Source organism: Caenorhabditis elegans, chromosome I, assembly GCF_000002985.6.
Source record: "Caenorhabditis elegans chromosome I".
NCBI lineage: Eukaryota > Metazoa > Nematoda > Chromadorea > Rhabditida > Rhabditidae > Caenorhabditis > Caenorhabditis elegans.
The window spans coordinates 8,429,893-8,445,127 of record NC_003279.8 but is presented as its reverse complement, the minus strand read 5'-3'; the positions used below and the strand labels follow the sequence as shown (position 1 = coordinate 8,445,127).

Here is a 15,235-nt window from a genome sequence, read left to right as displayed (position 1 = left end):
CAGATAGAAACTATTAATCTATATATTTTTAATTAATACAGTTTTTATCTCGCGCGACTCAGCCCTTGCTTTTCACCATGTTACAATTTAATTTGTTGACGTGTTGATTCCACATCACCCTTCACTTTTTCCGAATTTGAATTATTTCTATATTCTATGAGAATAATCTTCTAAATCAGCTTCACACTTCGAGAAAATGTCGAGCGCTGAAAATATAAAAGAAAGCGGGAAAGCGAAGAAACAGAAGAATGGTAACAAAAATAATAACAAAAAACCATCAGCTGAAGCGATACCACTCAAAAATTCTCCACGGAACAAGGTATGTGGCAGAAACATTCTTTACAACTTTTATCTTAAAATTATGTTTTCAGCTCAAGAAGAGAGGTAGTATGGAACAACTCTCTGAGCAAATATCAGAAGTCTTCACTATAGAGATGAATAACGATCAAGCTACAGTGGAGGAGCCAACAGATACTACTGTTCGTATAAATCCAGCTGATCCATCATCTCCAAAAGTGTCCACTTCTGAGCCAAAAGTCACTGTCCCAGAGCCGCCGCCAACTCACTACGCACCAGTTGTCGTGTTTATCGATCACCTAAGTTGGCCAATTTTTTTGCATTTTGTTATTGTCAATCGAAATATGATCATCACGAAAGTTGGAAGAAGTTTCTTGACAAGTTTGATGCCTGGTGATCAAATCTCAGGTGTCGATTCAACTCCGATATGGTGCATAGAAGATCTTGAGCATGAGATTCAGTCAAAGCCAGCAAGATCAGTGAATTTGACAGTCAACCGAGTGTGGAATATTAAATGTTTGACAAACATTCAACTGGAAAGAATACTTCCTCAAACAGATGAACGATTGCAATATTTTATGGTCCATGTATACTGTAGCAATGGAACAGGAGGATTGAAGTTATACTCGGATAAGAAGAGGGTTCTAGTACAGCATGTAAGTTGAATTAAGAATTAAGAATTAAAAAAAACATTAGCAGAATACCGTATTACCTCTATTAGTCTTGCATGCAAGGCATTTTTAGATTGACCCGCAAGACTAATAGAGGAAATACGGTATTTAATTTTTTTTTTTTATTTATGCTCTCCAGGAGACGTGAAAGTAATTTTAAAAGAAAGTAAAAAATACACATACAAATGATACATCCAAAAAATTCAGAACAAAGATAATTAAAATAAAATAAGCAATATGATTCCTTTCTAAATCGATTTTTGCAGATCCGTGCCAAAACTCCGATTTGCCACGCTCTACTTGTTGGAGATCAAATCTTAGCCATCAACGATGAATTTTTAATTGGAAAACCCAAGAAAAGTCTCAGAAGACACGCATATGATTCGATTAAGAAATCATTCAAGACTAAGGGATTTGCTGAGTAAGTGGACTTCAACTAATTCTCAGTTTCCTCAAAATAATTTCAGAATTATCGCATGCCGACCTATTGGAGCACGTAGCTCACCAGCGCCAAGTGTCGATGCGGAACTTTCAGGAAAATTTGCAAATTATGCATGTGGCGTGGAGAAGGGTAACAAGTTAGAAAGAAAAGGTAAAGAATATTTTTAAAAATTTTAGAAATCTGTTGTTTGCAGTCACCGACGAGACTAACAACCTTCCTCTGGAAGCCGATGCTCTTGAGATTGCTCTACGGGAGCTCACATTTTTGCAGCAATGGGTGAAGCAGGATTTCGAGGAGGTGTGTCAATTGAATCAAACTATCATAACCCATATTTATACTTGTACTTGCAGGCGCCTTGTGAAAAAGGAAAGTCCCTTCTAATCCTTAAGCCTCCATTCGAGAATGCGAAGCCCTACGAATATCCTCCATTTGTTGTGAATCATCAAACCCAGTTGGTGTCTGCTAAAGCCTTGTCATCGCCTGTTACAAATACCCCAGTGGCTCACAGTCCTCCACAAGCTCTGCCGAACAAAACTATAATCGTTCCGGTTGGATCAACATCTTCTGTGCTCGTCCCTTCAACAACTTCTAATGCACTGCCACCAGTATTGTCTCTAAATTCGCAAAGCCTTTCAGTCAAAACATTGTCCATGGCTCCACAAGTTTCCCAAGTTGAACCTCCAACGTCTGTGATGAATGGACCAACAGAAGCTGCCGACTTGCATGTTGCTGTTCCTCCATCACCAAATACTCCAAGAAAACGTAGCATTTTTAAGTACAAGCAAGAGAAAGGACAAACACCGGAGCATCAGACTACAATCAGTTTTGTTGTAAGTTCATTTTTTCACATTTTTTTAAACTTTCCAACAAATCAATTCCAGGAACAACCGGAAACGTCGAAGATAACATCTGATATTTCGGAAGATGAAGAGCTCAAGAAGTGCGACCCAAGATCTGGCATCGTGGCATTTATTAAAAATAAATTCAACTGATTAGTGAGCCAATAAATGTTTTTCCACGATGATCATATGCTATTCAAAAAATATAACTATGGAAAAATAAAATCACAATATTTTGATTCAATTGAGTTTAGAATTTAAAAAAAGAGTGTAGGCATGATAAATGTGTAAAATAATGAAAAAATGGCATGAGAGACGTTGGTAAACACTTTGTGAATCAAAAATTAGAAGTTCACGTGAATACTTATAAATGTAAAATTCAACCCGAGACCACACAAACCCCACGAAAAAAACAAAAATGAATCATTTCCATATAATACTTTATAATTTTCGATCTCATGATTCGATTAGAAATCGAATTATTAAGCGAATGCTTATCGCAGATACTTTCCGCTACAGTAATCCTTCTGTTCACATCGATTCTCATGTTGCTCTGTGCCAACAATAAAAAGGATCCTTCGCCCCCACCACCACCAGACTCGCTTTCAGAGACTTCAAAGGTTAGTTTTATAAAACAGTTTTGAAAAACGTAGCGAGTTCTTTTTTGAAGTGTGGCGTATCAATAACTGTGTGATGTCACTCTCAAAACTTTCATGACGTCACACTCTAAAAAAAATGAAGACTTCATGTTTTCAATAGGTTAAAGGAGAGTTTGGAGTTCAAATATTTGTTTCATTTCAGGTCCAAAATGTCCAGGAAACACCACCAAAACCTGCAGCACCATCACAAATGTCGATTGATGAATCCAACTCGAAGAATAAAAAACTGCCGTCTGCTGATAAATCTGTGGAAGAAATTAAGAAACCGATTTCGCATAAGAAGAAAAAGTCGCTGATCAAGGTGTTGAGTAAGAAGAAGGAAAGGTCGAAGAAAAAGGAGAAGGTAACAGTTTAGAATTGTTTTACGTTTCTTATTTCGATTCTTAGGACAAGAAACCTGACGAAAAAGTGGAAAAAGAAGTGAAGAAGGAAGACAAACCGGATAACAATGAACCTCTTATAAAGAATCTGAAAATTGCGAAGAAAGAGCAAGAAGAGGAAAATCCGAAGACGGACTTGGAATCGCATGACGATGAAGTTGAAACCAAGAAGAAAGAATCAAGACGGCAAAAGAAGAAAAAATCAAAGGAGGGAAGTATGGAGAAGGTAGAAGTCTGAAAGTGCCTACTGATTACTCTTTTTCACATTTTCCTTTGCAAATAAAGTTAATTGGTATGAATAATAATTAATAATAATAATAATTTATTACGCTCTCTGGGAGACGTGATAGGAACACAAGACAATAGTTATCAATATCCACGTGAACATAAAGTTGGGCAGTAGGACATCCAGTATCATTTCATGAGTTTCTTATCCACCGGGGTCGAAAACTTTCAAGGAACTCCTATGCTTCGTAAACATGTTCGGTTTCCAATTATGCATGTTCGGTGTTACTTGATACGATCTAGTCATTCAAAACTCCAAACCACTAACCATAGTTGTATCATCCGTATCCTTCCTACGCTTCCTGCTTCCAAGTTCTCTCGATGTTTCTTCTTGGCCTACTCGTGACTTTTTATGAACAGGCAGTTGAGTTGGCTTGTCCATTTCACCTGCTTCAGTCTCGTTTTCAGAATCATTTTCTTCAGTCTTCCTCTTCTTCGCATAAAAATCATCTAATATTTTGCGACCATCGTCCGTGTCCAAAAATGCTAAGATTCCCTGATTCCATGAAAAAGTAGATTTGTAATTTTTCTTCCAATGTAACAAAATCTTAAGTATCACCTTCAGAAATATCTTCTCAGAAGTTATTAACATTTTTAATTCAGTTGTTCTTTTCCTTTCAAATAGGCACATGCGAAACTTTTGGCATTGGTCAAACATAAATGTTTGTAGGATTGATATTTTGGATGGATTACTTTTGAGAAAAGTGTAGTTATTTCATTAAAAATTTCTGCATCTTTCAGGCACTCTTAATGAGTTTTTCTGAACCAAAGCATTTTTAAATTGATATCCTTTTTGAAGGATGCCCCGGAAATGTTTGGTGTAGCTGCTGAACTAGACGATGAATTCCAAAACAAACCAGTAAAAGGGGTGGTCTGAATGTAAAATAAACATCAGTATTCTTTGTAAGATGTACAGTTGGATCAGACTCCCAAGTGTCGCTTGAATTTCTTAAGAAGGTTCGAATTTTTAAAAATTATTTAAATTAAATTAATCAACACGTAGCTTTTGTCCTTATTTTACTATGTTTTTTCACGTCCTCCTCCCCTCCCTCATCAATCAAAAAATGTATTTCTTCTCGTAAAAATGGCTATGGTTGTCGGAGGACCGGATGATCGAGAGTCTATTCGACTTTTGATTGGACAGATTCGGGTAGGTTTTCAATTTTTATTTTTGTTGAGTAACACGGAAGTTTTAGGATCTTTACAAAGAAATTGTGCAAATGAGAAATGAAGATAGAGAGCAATATAAGCTAATGAATGGGCGGGTGGATGCATTGGAAAAGGATGTGAGTTCAATTTTAAAATCAATTATTGATAAAATTTTGAAATGGATATTTTTCCTAAGCAATTGTATTGTTTAAGAGATCTTTGCGTACCAAGAAGCGTCGCAAGATCAATAAGGATAAGACAAAGTTGGATAAAGAAAAGAAATCGGCTGCTCAGAAGGTTATTTCCACATCAAATATGACGAATACTCCCAAGATTACGGACGAGAACAAGGTGGCTGAAAAGAAAGAAGAAGAATAATGAACTTGTTGTAAGAATGTCTATTTGTTTATGTGGACAATAAATGAGTATCTGAAGTTTTCATTTAATATTTTCTGTTTTTGGTCAATCAGCGATGAGTAATTGAACTGGCCAACGTCGCTGATTGGCCGGCGATTTTCTCAACAAGATTCGAAGTTTCAACGTCCATTTTAGTTTTTCAGCAAGCTTTTTCTCCAATGTATTATTTTTTCCTTTTTGTTTTAACATCTGACTTCCTTTTTTGCTGCAGCCGCAAAACTGAATTTCACTAGGGAATATTCTGAAGGTGCTATAGGAACTTAGATTAAAAAAATTGATTCAATTGAAAGCCTACTCGGCATTCAGAGGCAACTTCCTGCCACACTTTGGCAACTTCCTGCCAACAACCTGGCAACTTATTTAGTGCCACTAAAATAAGTTGCCAAAATTTGGCAGGAAGTTGGAAACAAGCAAAATTTGGCAGGAAGTTGCCATAATTTGGCAGGAAGTTGCCTCCAAATGCCGAGTATGTTGAGTAAACTCTAAACTCTAATGAATAAATGGAGAAAAACGCTTTATTATCGGGGGACTGTAGTGGAGTGGTACGGTAGGGGTGCAGTTTTTTGGATGAGCTGGGCTTAGTGTAGGGATTACGTTGTTGTGATGTGTGCTTTAGGTGCTTTGTTTTTGCAGGTACGGCTGATATACCAAATTTCAAACTAAAATCAGTATACTCACTTCAAGGCAAACCCTCAACGTCAAGGCAAACCCTCATTTACTAGCGTGCTCATTTACTTGAACGCTCAATCCCTAACGATGGCTCAATTCCTTTGACGCTCAATTACTAATGTTTTCACTTTCGTTCGTTTACTAATGAATGGCTCATCTACTTTGATATTTCATTTACTAACTTAAACTACAAAATTACTTTTAAAAAAAATTTCGGCAACCGGCAACTTTTGGTTACCGAAACTTCGGCAACTTTTCGGAAACCGGCAACTCGGTTGCCGGTTGCCGCACAGCCCTGGTATATGAGCCATTCATTAGTAAACGAACGAAAGTGAAAACATTAGTAATTGAGCGTCAAAGGAATTGAGCCATCGTTAGGGATTGAGCGTTCAAGTAAATGAGCACGCTAGTAAATGATGCCCTAACCTTGCACTGCTCTTTTCTGGTCTTTTTAGAATGTAGAATACTCTTCAATTAGCCAAATTACCAAAATTGAGTGTTTTTTTTCAAATTAATTGAACATTTTCCTATATTTGTATATCAAGTTTAGATTGAAAAAGTTCGATTATCATTCTGTAGAAGCAGTTTTTCAAAACTAGTTTGATGGATTTACGGGAATGATTTCCTTGTTTACAACGAAGCTCCGAATTTCCGCATACGCGCCTTATTTATCGTAAATTTACATTTCATCTGGTATTTGTTTAAACTAATATTCCTTGCAGGATAACTATCAATGACGGATTTACAAGTTTTTGAAATGAATCCTCAGCTGAACTTTCCTATTTCTGATAAAACTATTGTAAGTTCTTCGATTGTTCATTTTCAAGAGTTTCCTTTTTCGTATTTATTGAAAATCGATAATTTTCCAGTATCAAATGGGATTCAACTCAAGTGCTGCTCAACCATCTGCTGCGAACTATGTTACAGAGTCGAATTCATTAACAGTAAACTTTAAAAGTTCCGAAAGTCGAAAAAATCGATATTTTTTTTAGAATCATCTGCAAATATTGGACCTTTTGAATCCCCAAACTTCCAGTGGCAGCGACGATAAGAAAAGACAGTTTTTCGCAGATTTGATGACTCCACATTATGAAAAACAAGCTGAAATTGAAAAGAAAATTGATGATTTATCGGAAGTTGTTCATCAGTTTATTCAGTCACAGCAAAGTTTGAACAAACTAATCCTTGAGAAATGTCTGGTAAGTTATTACTTTTTCCAATATTTTCCTTAATCTACATTGGAACATAATTTCTTTTAAATATTTCATTTGTTTCAAATTAGATATTATTAATATCCATTAGACTTTTGCTTCTTTTCTACAGGGTCGTATTCCGTCTCCTCGAATGACAAGTCCACATCAACCTGAAGATAATTCAATAGATGACATGGATCCTCCTGTTCAAGAAGAAATCGAAGAAAAAATTGAAAATGATACTTTCGGTCAAAACGAAGTTACTGTGAATCAGGTAAGCGTTATTTCGAATATTTTTTCCAATCAAAACCGTTTCAGCAGCCAATAAATAATCCAATGCCAGTTTATCCAGTTCCCATTTCACATGAACCTGCAAATCTTCATTCACCGATTCGAAATCGATCAATATCTCCGGAAAAGATGGATACAACTGGAAATTCAGGAGCAGGAATGTCTGTCAGAGATTTTCTAAAAAACACAATGACAGTACAGAAAGCTGATGAAAAGGTATAGATTTTAATCTGAGTTCGGTATGAAAAATTAAATTTTCAGATTTTGGAAGAAGAATTAGAACGGGAGCGTGATGAAGCGGCACAAACAGTGAGATACAACAAATTTCGAGTTAGAAATCGCCCAAAGGTGAGTGTTTCTTTCGAAAAATATGCGAATTAACTTGTCCATTCATAATTTTTAATGCTAATACCTGAAGTTAATTTTAACATTTATTGAGATTCTCGAAATTTCTTAAAGTTTGAGTAGTGTCGGTTGTATTTTCCCTAAATCACAAAAAACAGTCTCAATATACTGAATATAACTGTTTAAAATAAAAGATTTAAAAATTTTATGCTTTAAAACAAGTTTCAATTTTGAAAAAAAATATAAACAGAGATGTTAAATTATCGTTTCTTCAGCCAATTCTAGAGCTTAAGCCATTTTCTGTTTTATTACAGACAAAAAAATCCAAAACTAAAGTTTTCAATTACTTTATTTCAGAAATACAAACGAAGTGCTGTAACATTTACATCATCTCTTGAAGCAGCTACATCATCATCTTCATCTACAATACCTCATCAAGATCAGGGTCCAACATTTTCAACACATTCAACAATTGGAAATTCATCGGATACTAGTCAATTAATGGAACAATTGGATCAATCACAAAATGATTCAATCGATATTGAGGAAAACGTTTATCAACCAATTGTAGTTCCATGTGTTCAAGTATCCTGGAATTCAACTATTTCTAATAATTATAAATTATTTCAGAGAGCTCCAGAACTTGACCTTACTCTCATGCAACCAGTGTTTTCCACGGCTTCTTCATACGTTCTCGTTAGTTTTTTCTCCAGAAAAAATCGAAAACGAGGAAACAATTACAAAAAAATTCAACTTTTTATCAAAAAAAGAAGAAAAATGATCAAAATTTAAAGCTATTTTTTGAAATATCATAAAACTAAATTTTTCGATTAGAGTGAAAAATTGAAATACCGACACTCTTGGTGGCAATTGAGTATCTTTTAAATTTTGATTTTTTCCAGAATTCTTCGGCACTGGACCCGACAACTCACCAGGCTCAAAGCAGTTTATCAGCTCTTACAGACTCCAAGTAAACACTAAAGTTCTGTTCAAAATCCTAACTTCTCTGATTTTTCAGATTCCAAACTGATCCGAATAATTTATGGAAAGCAGTTGATGGAGTTTCTCAATTACTTGTTGATGTACGTTTGATCTTTCAAATTTATTCAAAATTAGTTTTTAAAATTGTATTCTTCAGGCTCCATCTCTTCTGGAATCAGATCTTCGCTCATTCACCGATCACTCACATCATAGCAGTTTCCTTCCATTTGTTGCAAATGTAATATTATTTCAGGTCAAAAATTTCCAAATTTTTATATTTTCAGCATGAACCATTACATCGATCAGCATTTCTACCTCCACAATATCATGTTAGTTTCTATTTTCTTTTCTATCAATTATTTCTTTACTTTTTTCAGAAAGACCGACGCATTCACCAACAAATGGACTCTCATCTGAGCGATACTCTGCGAAATTTGTAAAAATAATTTGTATATATCTCAAATTCCCCTAATAACTGCACCGAAAATGAATTACATGTATTTGTTTTGAATATCAATGAATGAATTTTATCAATAAAAATTTTATCAATTGATATGAATCGTTGAATTAGTTTTTAGTTCTCAGTTTTTTTACTATTTCTTTTTTATTTTTTTCATTCTTTTTTTGATATAACATGATTTTTAGAGGCCATACTTCAATGAATGGACAGGTTTCCCTGCTGCTTCGAAGAGCTATTTCGGTGAAAACTTTTCATTTGAAAAGGTTTGAAAATTTACATTTCGAAATAATTAAGAAACAAAAATAGTTACAAAACAATGGGAGTCAACTTCTACTGCTACATTTGACGATTAATTCTTGTGATTCAGCTCATTTATTGCTGTGCCTTTGCAAAACGCTCGCTGACGTTCTTCCAGTTGGCGATCTGAAAGATTTTAAATTAAAAATATTAATTTTGATGGAAAGTGACAACTACCTTCCAAATAGCATTGACATAATCTGGTCGAACATTCTTGTACTGCAAGTAGTAAGCGTGCTCCCAGACGTCAATTCCGAACAGTGGAACAAGTCCAGTTGTTGCCTCAAGTGGATCCTGATTGGCACATGTGGCAACCTTCAAGATCTTTCCCTTTGGACAGTATCCCAACCATCCCCATCCTGATCCTTGAACAGCGACAGTTGATGCCGAAAGCTGTTTTTGAAGATTATCCAGAGATCCGAAGTCGCTCTGAAAATGTTTTAAATTGAACAATGGCCAGTGCTAGAGTTGTTCAATGCGAATTAAATATCAATTTCAAAATACTGTAAAGGCTAAGCCGATTATACAAAATTCTAAAACGTTGAATCATTTTAATCTCAGCCTTGACCGCACAAATCGTGTTCACTACATTTTTAATATCGACTTTTAACTTTAAGTATTATTATTGACTGCCTGATATGACTAATAAACTACCTTAATTGCGGTGAGCAACTCCGCCGATGGTTCTCCTCCGTCCTTTGCCAAATTAGTCCAGAAGATGGAGTGGTTGATATGTCCTCCTCCATTGAACTTGAGAGCTGGCTGAAGAGCGATAGCTTCTTTGACGTTTCCTGCAATCAGTGTTCTTTCCGAAATTCTGAGTAATTAAAAAAATTACCTTTGGAGACCGCCTCGTGAAGCTTTTCCTCAATTTGGTTGAGATTGTTCACATAAGTGGCATGATGCTTTTGATGATGAAGTTGCATAATCTCGTGACTGATTACAGGCTCCAAATCAGCATAGTCGTATGGTAAATCTGGCAGCGAGTGCTTCGAGCGAACAGCAGCGACTCTAAAAATTTCAATATTATAGTTTAGGAATCTATTTGCCTAAACTGATATATCTGAAAAAAAGGTGAAACTACAGGTTAAACCACAATTCGCAAGTAAATATAACAGCAACCATAAATAACAATTGAACTAACCCTGTGATCGGTTGAACAAGCTTTGAGACACAGCGAACGGTGTTTTGAAGCATTTTCGGCTGCAAATAATTAAAATATTCAATAGTCAAATATAAATTTTTACAATTCGCAGAAACATATCAAGCTGAAAATACGATTTTTGGATGAAAAATAAAAAAGTAAACAAAAAGCGCGAACACTGAAATTCGAATGCGCGTAAACAAAGTACGCAAAACAAAAGACAGTGTTTGCGGAACATGATACACCAGATTTACCGAGCAAAGTGGTTTTTGAATAATATTCTTTTAGCTCGTTTTCAGTCTAAATTGTTGCTTTTTGAGCCGAATTGCGTGTTTCTAGTAATTTTTAAATTATCGTAATATTTATGGTAGTCTAATATACATTTTTGATGTTTTAGTATACCCTATAATTGTCATTTTCTCTTCGGAAAGCAATCCTTCAATTCTCACTTAATTTTCGAGTAGATTTTTTAATTGCAACGTTTTTATTCAGGTTACTTACTTACTTACTTACTTTGATACTTTGATGTCCGTTGGGTTCAAGTTGCGAGGCAACTGCGGACAAACTCTTTCCATTTTTCACGGTCGGTTCGTGCGATGGACAGCCATGGAGCCTTCGGAGTGAGCATTCCTAGTCTTCTTCTCCCAACAACGACTTGTCCCGACATGGCGGAATTGTGGTGGAATTTTGCGTATTCTTCGTCGATGTCCTTAGCCCATCTCTTCTTCTGTCCTCCAACGGCACGTTTCCAATTTTTGTTGTGGCTCGGGTCCCATTCCGTGCAGATTTTTGTCCATCGGTTTGGATCTCTCCGTAGAATGTGTCCTGCAAATCTTGATTGTTTTGCAAGGAGGTAACGTTCCAAGTTGAAGTTCCAGCCTCGAATTTCTGCAGCGTCGATGAGACCGGTGACAGTTCTTTTGAGTCTCAACGTGGATCCAGCATTACAAGTCCAAGTTTCACTAGCATACAGGAGAGCTGGTAGCACATTTTGCTTGAAGAGGATGATTCTTTCCTTGTTTGGCATGATTCTCAAGACTTCTTTGATTCCAACCAGAGCACCCCAACCTGCTCTTATTCTCCTCGAGATCTCTTCGTCAATTGAGCCAGAAATGTCGATCCAGCGACCCAGATAGCGGCAACCAGGCACGGGAATGATGGGGGATCCGTTGAAAAGGACGTCTTGGCTCCGGCAAAACTTGTTCTTCAGAAGAACAGTCTTTGACTGATTGATCTTGAGTCCGTAATTAGAACTTATTCGGTCCAAAATTTCCAGTCGTTCTTGAACTTCTCCCGGTGTGGAACATGTCAGGACTACGTCATCCGCAAATTCGAGTCTTCTTATGTGTCTGCCTTCCACACTGATGCCAACTCCAGCGAGCTCGTTGTCGCAATCCGTCAGAATAGCTTGGAGAGCAGCACTGATGTTTTATATTTATGGTAGTCTAATATACATTTTTGATGTTTTAGTATACCCTATAATTGTCATTTTCTCTTCGGAAAGCAATCCTTCAATTCTCACTTAATTTTCGAGTAGATTTTTTATATGCAACGTTTTTATTCAGGTTACTTACTTACTTACTTACTTTGATACTTTGATGTCCGTTGGGTTCAACGTTTTTATTCAGGTTTGTCTCCACCTCAACTTTCTCCTTCTCCAACTCCCTACCTTACAAAATGCCTGTTGACCGTAGCCTCTACATAATTCCAAACGAAACACCAGTTTGTCAGCTAGATGCGGCTGATGCTTTCAAGACGTTATCTGAGAAGGAGAAAAAGTATTCTCATTACGTGGCCAAGGCATCTTTTGACGGTGCTCTTGCAGTTTTCTTGCAAGTTTCACCGGAATCTGCGCCGATTTTCTACGTTTTGTACAGACTTTTCAAATCGGAGTCTGTCGAGCAGTTGAAGGGTATGAAAAAAGCATTTACAGTACTGCGTCCTTTATTTAATCCATTTGTTTGCAGAAAAGGCACTTTCCGTAGGATTCACCGATGCTGAATGGCAAGCTTTTCTTGTTTATGCTGCAGCTTTTTATTCCAATTCTGGAAATTATAAGGGATTCGGAGATACAAAAATCGTCCCAGGTGTCGAGCAGGTAATTCATTTGAAAATTCGGACAAGTGTGGAGACATAATTTTAGACCAAAATCCGTGCTTTACTCGAGAAGTCTGCCGTTGGAACTGATGAGAAAGTTATGAAGACATGGGAGTCCGTGGAGAAGGTCATTGGATCGTTGGAGTCTAACGAGCTTCAGTTGGGATTTGGTGATAAGGTTCGTATATCACGGGCATACAGCAAAATGATTAAGTATTTTTTGAGGGAGTCACTTGCTATCATTCTTCAAACGTCACCAAAGCTGACGCCGAGAAAATTGATAGATTCTTCAAGCAACGGAATGTTGAGTCATGGAATTCTCGATTATTCAAAGAGGTTGGATCCGATGGAAAGACCACATACACCATCAAATTAGCATCTTCTGAAGAGGGAATCGTGTCAGAAGCTGTTGAATTTGAAGGAGACGTTGTACAAATTGTCAGAGGAGACTACGCTTTGATTATGAAGAGAACTCATGAATGGTTGGACAAGGTCAGAATGGGGAAAATTTGAATGGTTTATTGTAAAGTATAGGAAAAACATCCATTATTCGTAACAATCAACGTCAGTGAATTCTAGCTGGGAAGTTGTCATTTAAAATATTTTATTTTCAGGCCATTCCAACTGCGGCCAACAAGAATCAGGAAGAAATGTTGCGAAAATACGTTGAACATTTTAAAAAAGGAGATATCGCGTTGCACAAGGACGGTTCTCGGTATTGGATTAAGGACGTTGGGCCAGCTGTCGAGAGTTATATTGGATTCATTGAAAACTACAGAGATCCAGCCGGAACTCGCTCAGAGTTTGAAGGTGTTTTGTACATGAAATTTCAGTTGTAAAAACGGCAATTCCTAGGTTTTGTGGCTGCTGTCAACAAGGAGACTTCCAAAAAGTTCCAGACATTGGTTGCAAATGCTGAGAATATTTTGAAGCGTCTTCCATGGGGTACTGACTATGAGAAGGATACTTTCCTCAAGGTAACGATTTTATCAATTCTTTAAAATTTACTTTTACTCGAAAGCTAAACGTTAATTTTATAGCCCGACTTCACTGCCTTGGATGTGATCGCGTTTGGAAGCAGTGGAATTCCAGCAGGAATCAATATTCCCAACTGTAAGTGTTCGAAAAAAAATTGACTTCTATTCATAAATTTTAGACGATGATATTCGTCAAAACGAAGGATTCAAAAATGTCTCACTTGGAAATGTAATCTCAGCTCAACCAAAGCAGAAAATGAATTTCTTAGATGAACACGATGAGGTACATTACTTTAACAGCTACGAAACTCTAAAATATACGTTATGTTATTATTGCCCTTTAATCCGAGTTTTTATAGGAATTGATGTTCAAGTATCACAAAGACTCATTTGAAGTTCAAGTTGGACTCCATGAGCTTCTTGGTCATGGATCTGGAAAGTTGTTCCAGAAAAATTTGGATGGAACCTTCAATTTTGATACAAACAAAGTCAAAGATATCATTACTGGAGCACCAGTAAGTTTATTACAATCTGAAAGCATCTATAAATTCTTAAAATTTCAGATTGCCACTTGGTATGAGCCAGGAGAGACTTGGTCTTCAAAGTTCGGACCACTTGCATCTGCTTACGAAGAATGCCGTGCTGAAGCTGTTGGATACGTTCTCTGTTGTGATGCTGATATTCTTGAGTAACAATCATCAATTGATGTCCTTATAAATCTTATCATTAAAAAATTTCAGAATTTTTGGTTACACTGGAGATCTCGCACAAGAGGTGAAGTATGTCAACTGGTTGAGCGAGATTCGTGCTGGTCTTCTCGCACTCGAGTTCTATCAGGCTGAACAAAAGAAATGGGGACAAGCTCATTGCTATGCCAGATATGTATTGACGAAAGTGGTATTGGAAGCTGGCCAAGGATTTGTGAAGATCGAGGAGACGAAGGGAGAAGATGGAAAACCAGGTATTTTTTGAGAAATTTAGTGTTTTGGATGCCGATGTGCTGATAATTAAGCATCTCATCATTGCAGATCTTCATTTCAAACTTGATCGCAATCTCATTGATTCTGTCGGACGTCCAGCTGTGAACACATTCCTTGCTAAACTTCAAGCCTACAAATCAACTGGTGACTTTGAGGGTGGAAAACGTCTTTTCGAGTCGTACGGTGTCGTTGGAGATACTGTTAGTTTTAGTCATATAAATTTTCAGCAGCAAAAGTATAATTCCAGGAGCTTCACTGGCGTGACATCTGTATTGCTCGCCGCAAGCCGAGACGTCTCTTTGTGCAGCCAAATACAGTTGAAAAGAACGGAGAAATCTCATTGGTGACGTATTCTTCGGATGTTTCGGGTGTCATTCAATCATTTGTCGAAAGATATGAAAAATCGGCTGTTGAGGATCTTTATGCATGCTGGAAAGATGATCAGAAATGGTTCTAAGCGCGCCTGCGTCATATTTATTTTGTATTACCAGAGCTTTTTTCAATTTTAATGGTTTCAGTGCATAAGATTGTTAGTGATTTTTATCAATTTTTCCTGTTTTTCTCTTTAATTTTTGTGATTTTAAGCAGCTTTCACTGTCAGAAATGAATTATATTTATTTTTAATAATATTTTGCTTACAAATTTATTTTTATGGTTTTCAG

The 15,235-nt window shown here is 36.6% G+C and overlaps 6 protein-coding genes and 1 pseudogene across 8 annotated transcripts; 5 read left to right on the top strand and 2 right to left on the bottom strand.

Annotated features, from left to right (window-relative positions):
- The first annotated feature begins 158 nt into the window (after positions 1 to 158).
- F10D11.5 (PDZ domain-containing protein) lies at positions 159 to 2,433 on the top strand. Its single transcript, NM_059893.4, has 7 exons — positions 159 to 319; positions 372 to 953; positions 1,235 to 1,389; positions 1,436 to 1,560; positions 1,604 to 1,707; positions 1,761 to 2,240; positions 2,292 to 2,433. The coding sequence occupies exons 1-7, from the start codon at positions 197 to 199 to the stop codon at positions 2,400 to 2,402; spliced, it is 1,680 nt and encodes a 559-aa protein (NP_492294.1). The 5' UTR covers positions 159 to 196; the 3' UTR covers positions 2,403 to 2,433.
- A 242-nt stretch (positions 2,434 to 2,675) lies between these two features.
- Positions 2,676 to 3,585, top strand: F10D11.4 (uncharacterized protein). Its single transcript, NM_059892.2, has 3 exons — positions 2,676 to 2,869; positions 3,051 to 3,251; positions 3,296 to 3,585. The coding sequence occupies exons 1-3, from the start codon at positions 2,795 to 2,797 to the stop codon at positions 3,524 to 3,526; spliced, it is 507 nt and encodes a 168-aa protein (NP_492293.1). The 5' UTR covers positions 2,676 to 2,794; the 3' UTR covers positions 3,527 to 3,585.
- A 1,054-nt stretch (positions 3,586 to 4,639) lies between these two features.
- F10D11.3 (BAG domain-containing protein) lies at positions 4,640 to 5,157 on the top strand. The gene is made up of 3 exons (NM_059891.3): positions 4,640 to 4,723; positions 4,770 to 4,859; positions 4,936 to 5,157. Exons 1-3 carry the CDS (start codon positions 4,658 to 4,660, stop codon positions 5,098 to 5,100), a joined length of 321 nt encoding a protein of 106 aa, NP_492292.2. The 5' UTR covers positions 4,640 to 4,657; the 3' UTR covers positions 5,101 to 5,157.
- Positions 5,158 to 6,519: 1,362 nt separating this feature from the next.
- F10D11.2 (uncharacterized protein) lies at positions 6,520 to 9,170 on the top strand. The gene is made up of 13 exons (NM_059890.9): positions 6,520 to 6,607; positions 6,678 to 6,752; positions 6,801 to 7,007; positions 7,132 to 7,275; positions 7,320 to 7,508; positions 7,554 to 7,640; positions 7,995 to 8,222; positions 8,268 to 8,333; positions 8,540 to 8,607; positions 8,656 to 8,719; positions 8,776 to 8,856; positions 8,903 to 8,947; positions 8,996 to 9,170. Exons 1-13 carry the CDS (start codon positions 6,542 to 6,544, stop codon positions 9,056 to 9,058), a joined length of 1,383 nt encoding a protein of 460 aa, NP_492291.2. The 5' UTR covers positions 6,520 to 6,541; the 3' UTR covers positions 9,059 to 9,170.
- Positions 9,171 to 9,262: 92 nt separating this feature from the next.
- Positions 9,263 to 15,194, top strand: dpt-1 (Dipeptidyl peptidase 3; the record flags this gene model as incomplete). 2 transcript variants are annotated; one of them, NM_001380842.1, is made up of 14 exons in its annotated part: positions 9,263 to 9,341; positions 12,148 to 12,431; positions 12,487 to 12,617; positions 12,663 to 12,794; positions 12,842 to 13,108; positions 13,231 to 13,426; positions 13,472 to 13,593; positions 13,657 to 13,729; positions 13,773 to 13,876; positions 13,953 to 14,108; positions 14,157 to 14,281; positions 14,334 to 14,554; positions 14,622 to 14,773; positions 14,821 to 15,030. In NM_001380842.1, exons 1-14 carry the CDS (start codon positions 9,277 to 9,279, stop codon positions 15,028 to 15,030), a joined length of 2,238 nt encoding a protein of 745 aa, NP_001367133.1. In that variant the 5' UTR covers positions 9,263 to 9,276. The 2 variants fall into 2 exon arrangements, with proteins under 2 accessions (NP_001367133.1, NP_001366938.1); NM_001380843.2 differs by having other exon boundaries at positions 9,264 to 9,341; positions 14,821 to 15,194.
- Positions 9,322 to 10,578, bottom strand: sod-2 (Superoxide dismutase [Mn] 1, mitochondrial). Its single transcript, NM_059889.8, has 5 exons — positions 10,520 to 10,578; positions 10,214 to 10,386; positions 10,030 to 10,166; positions 9,553 to 9,804; positions 9,322 to 9,501 (listed from the first exon to the last, which is right to left on the bottom strand). Exons 1-5 carry the CDS (start codon positions 10,570 to 10,572, stop codon positions 9,451 to 9,453), a joined length of 666 nt encoding a protein of 221 aa, NP_492290.1. The 5' UTR covers positions 10,573 to 10,578; the 3' UTR covers positions 9,322 to 9,450.
- On the bottom strand, positions 11,056 to 11,946 carry F02E9.8 (annotated as a pseudogene). Its single transcript has one exon. A coding segment is annotated over exon 1 (891 nt).
- Positions 15,195 to 15,235: the final 41 nt, after the last annotated feature.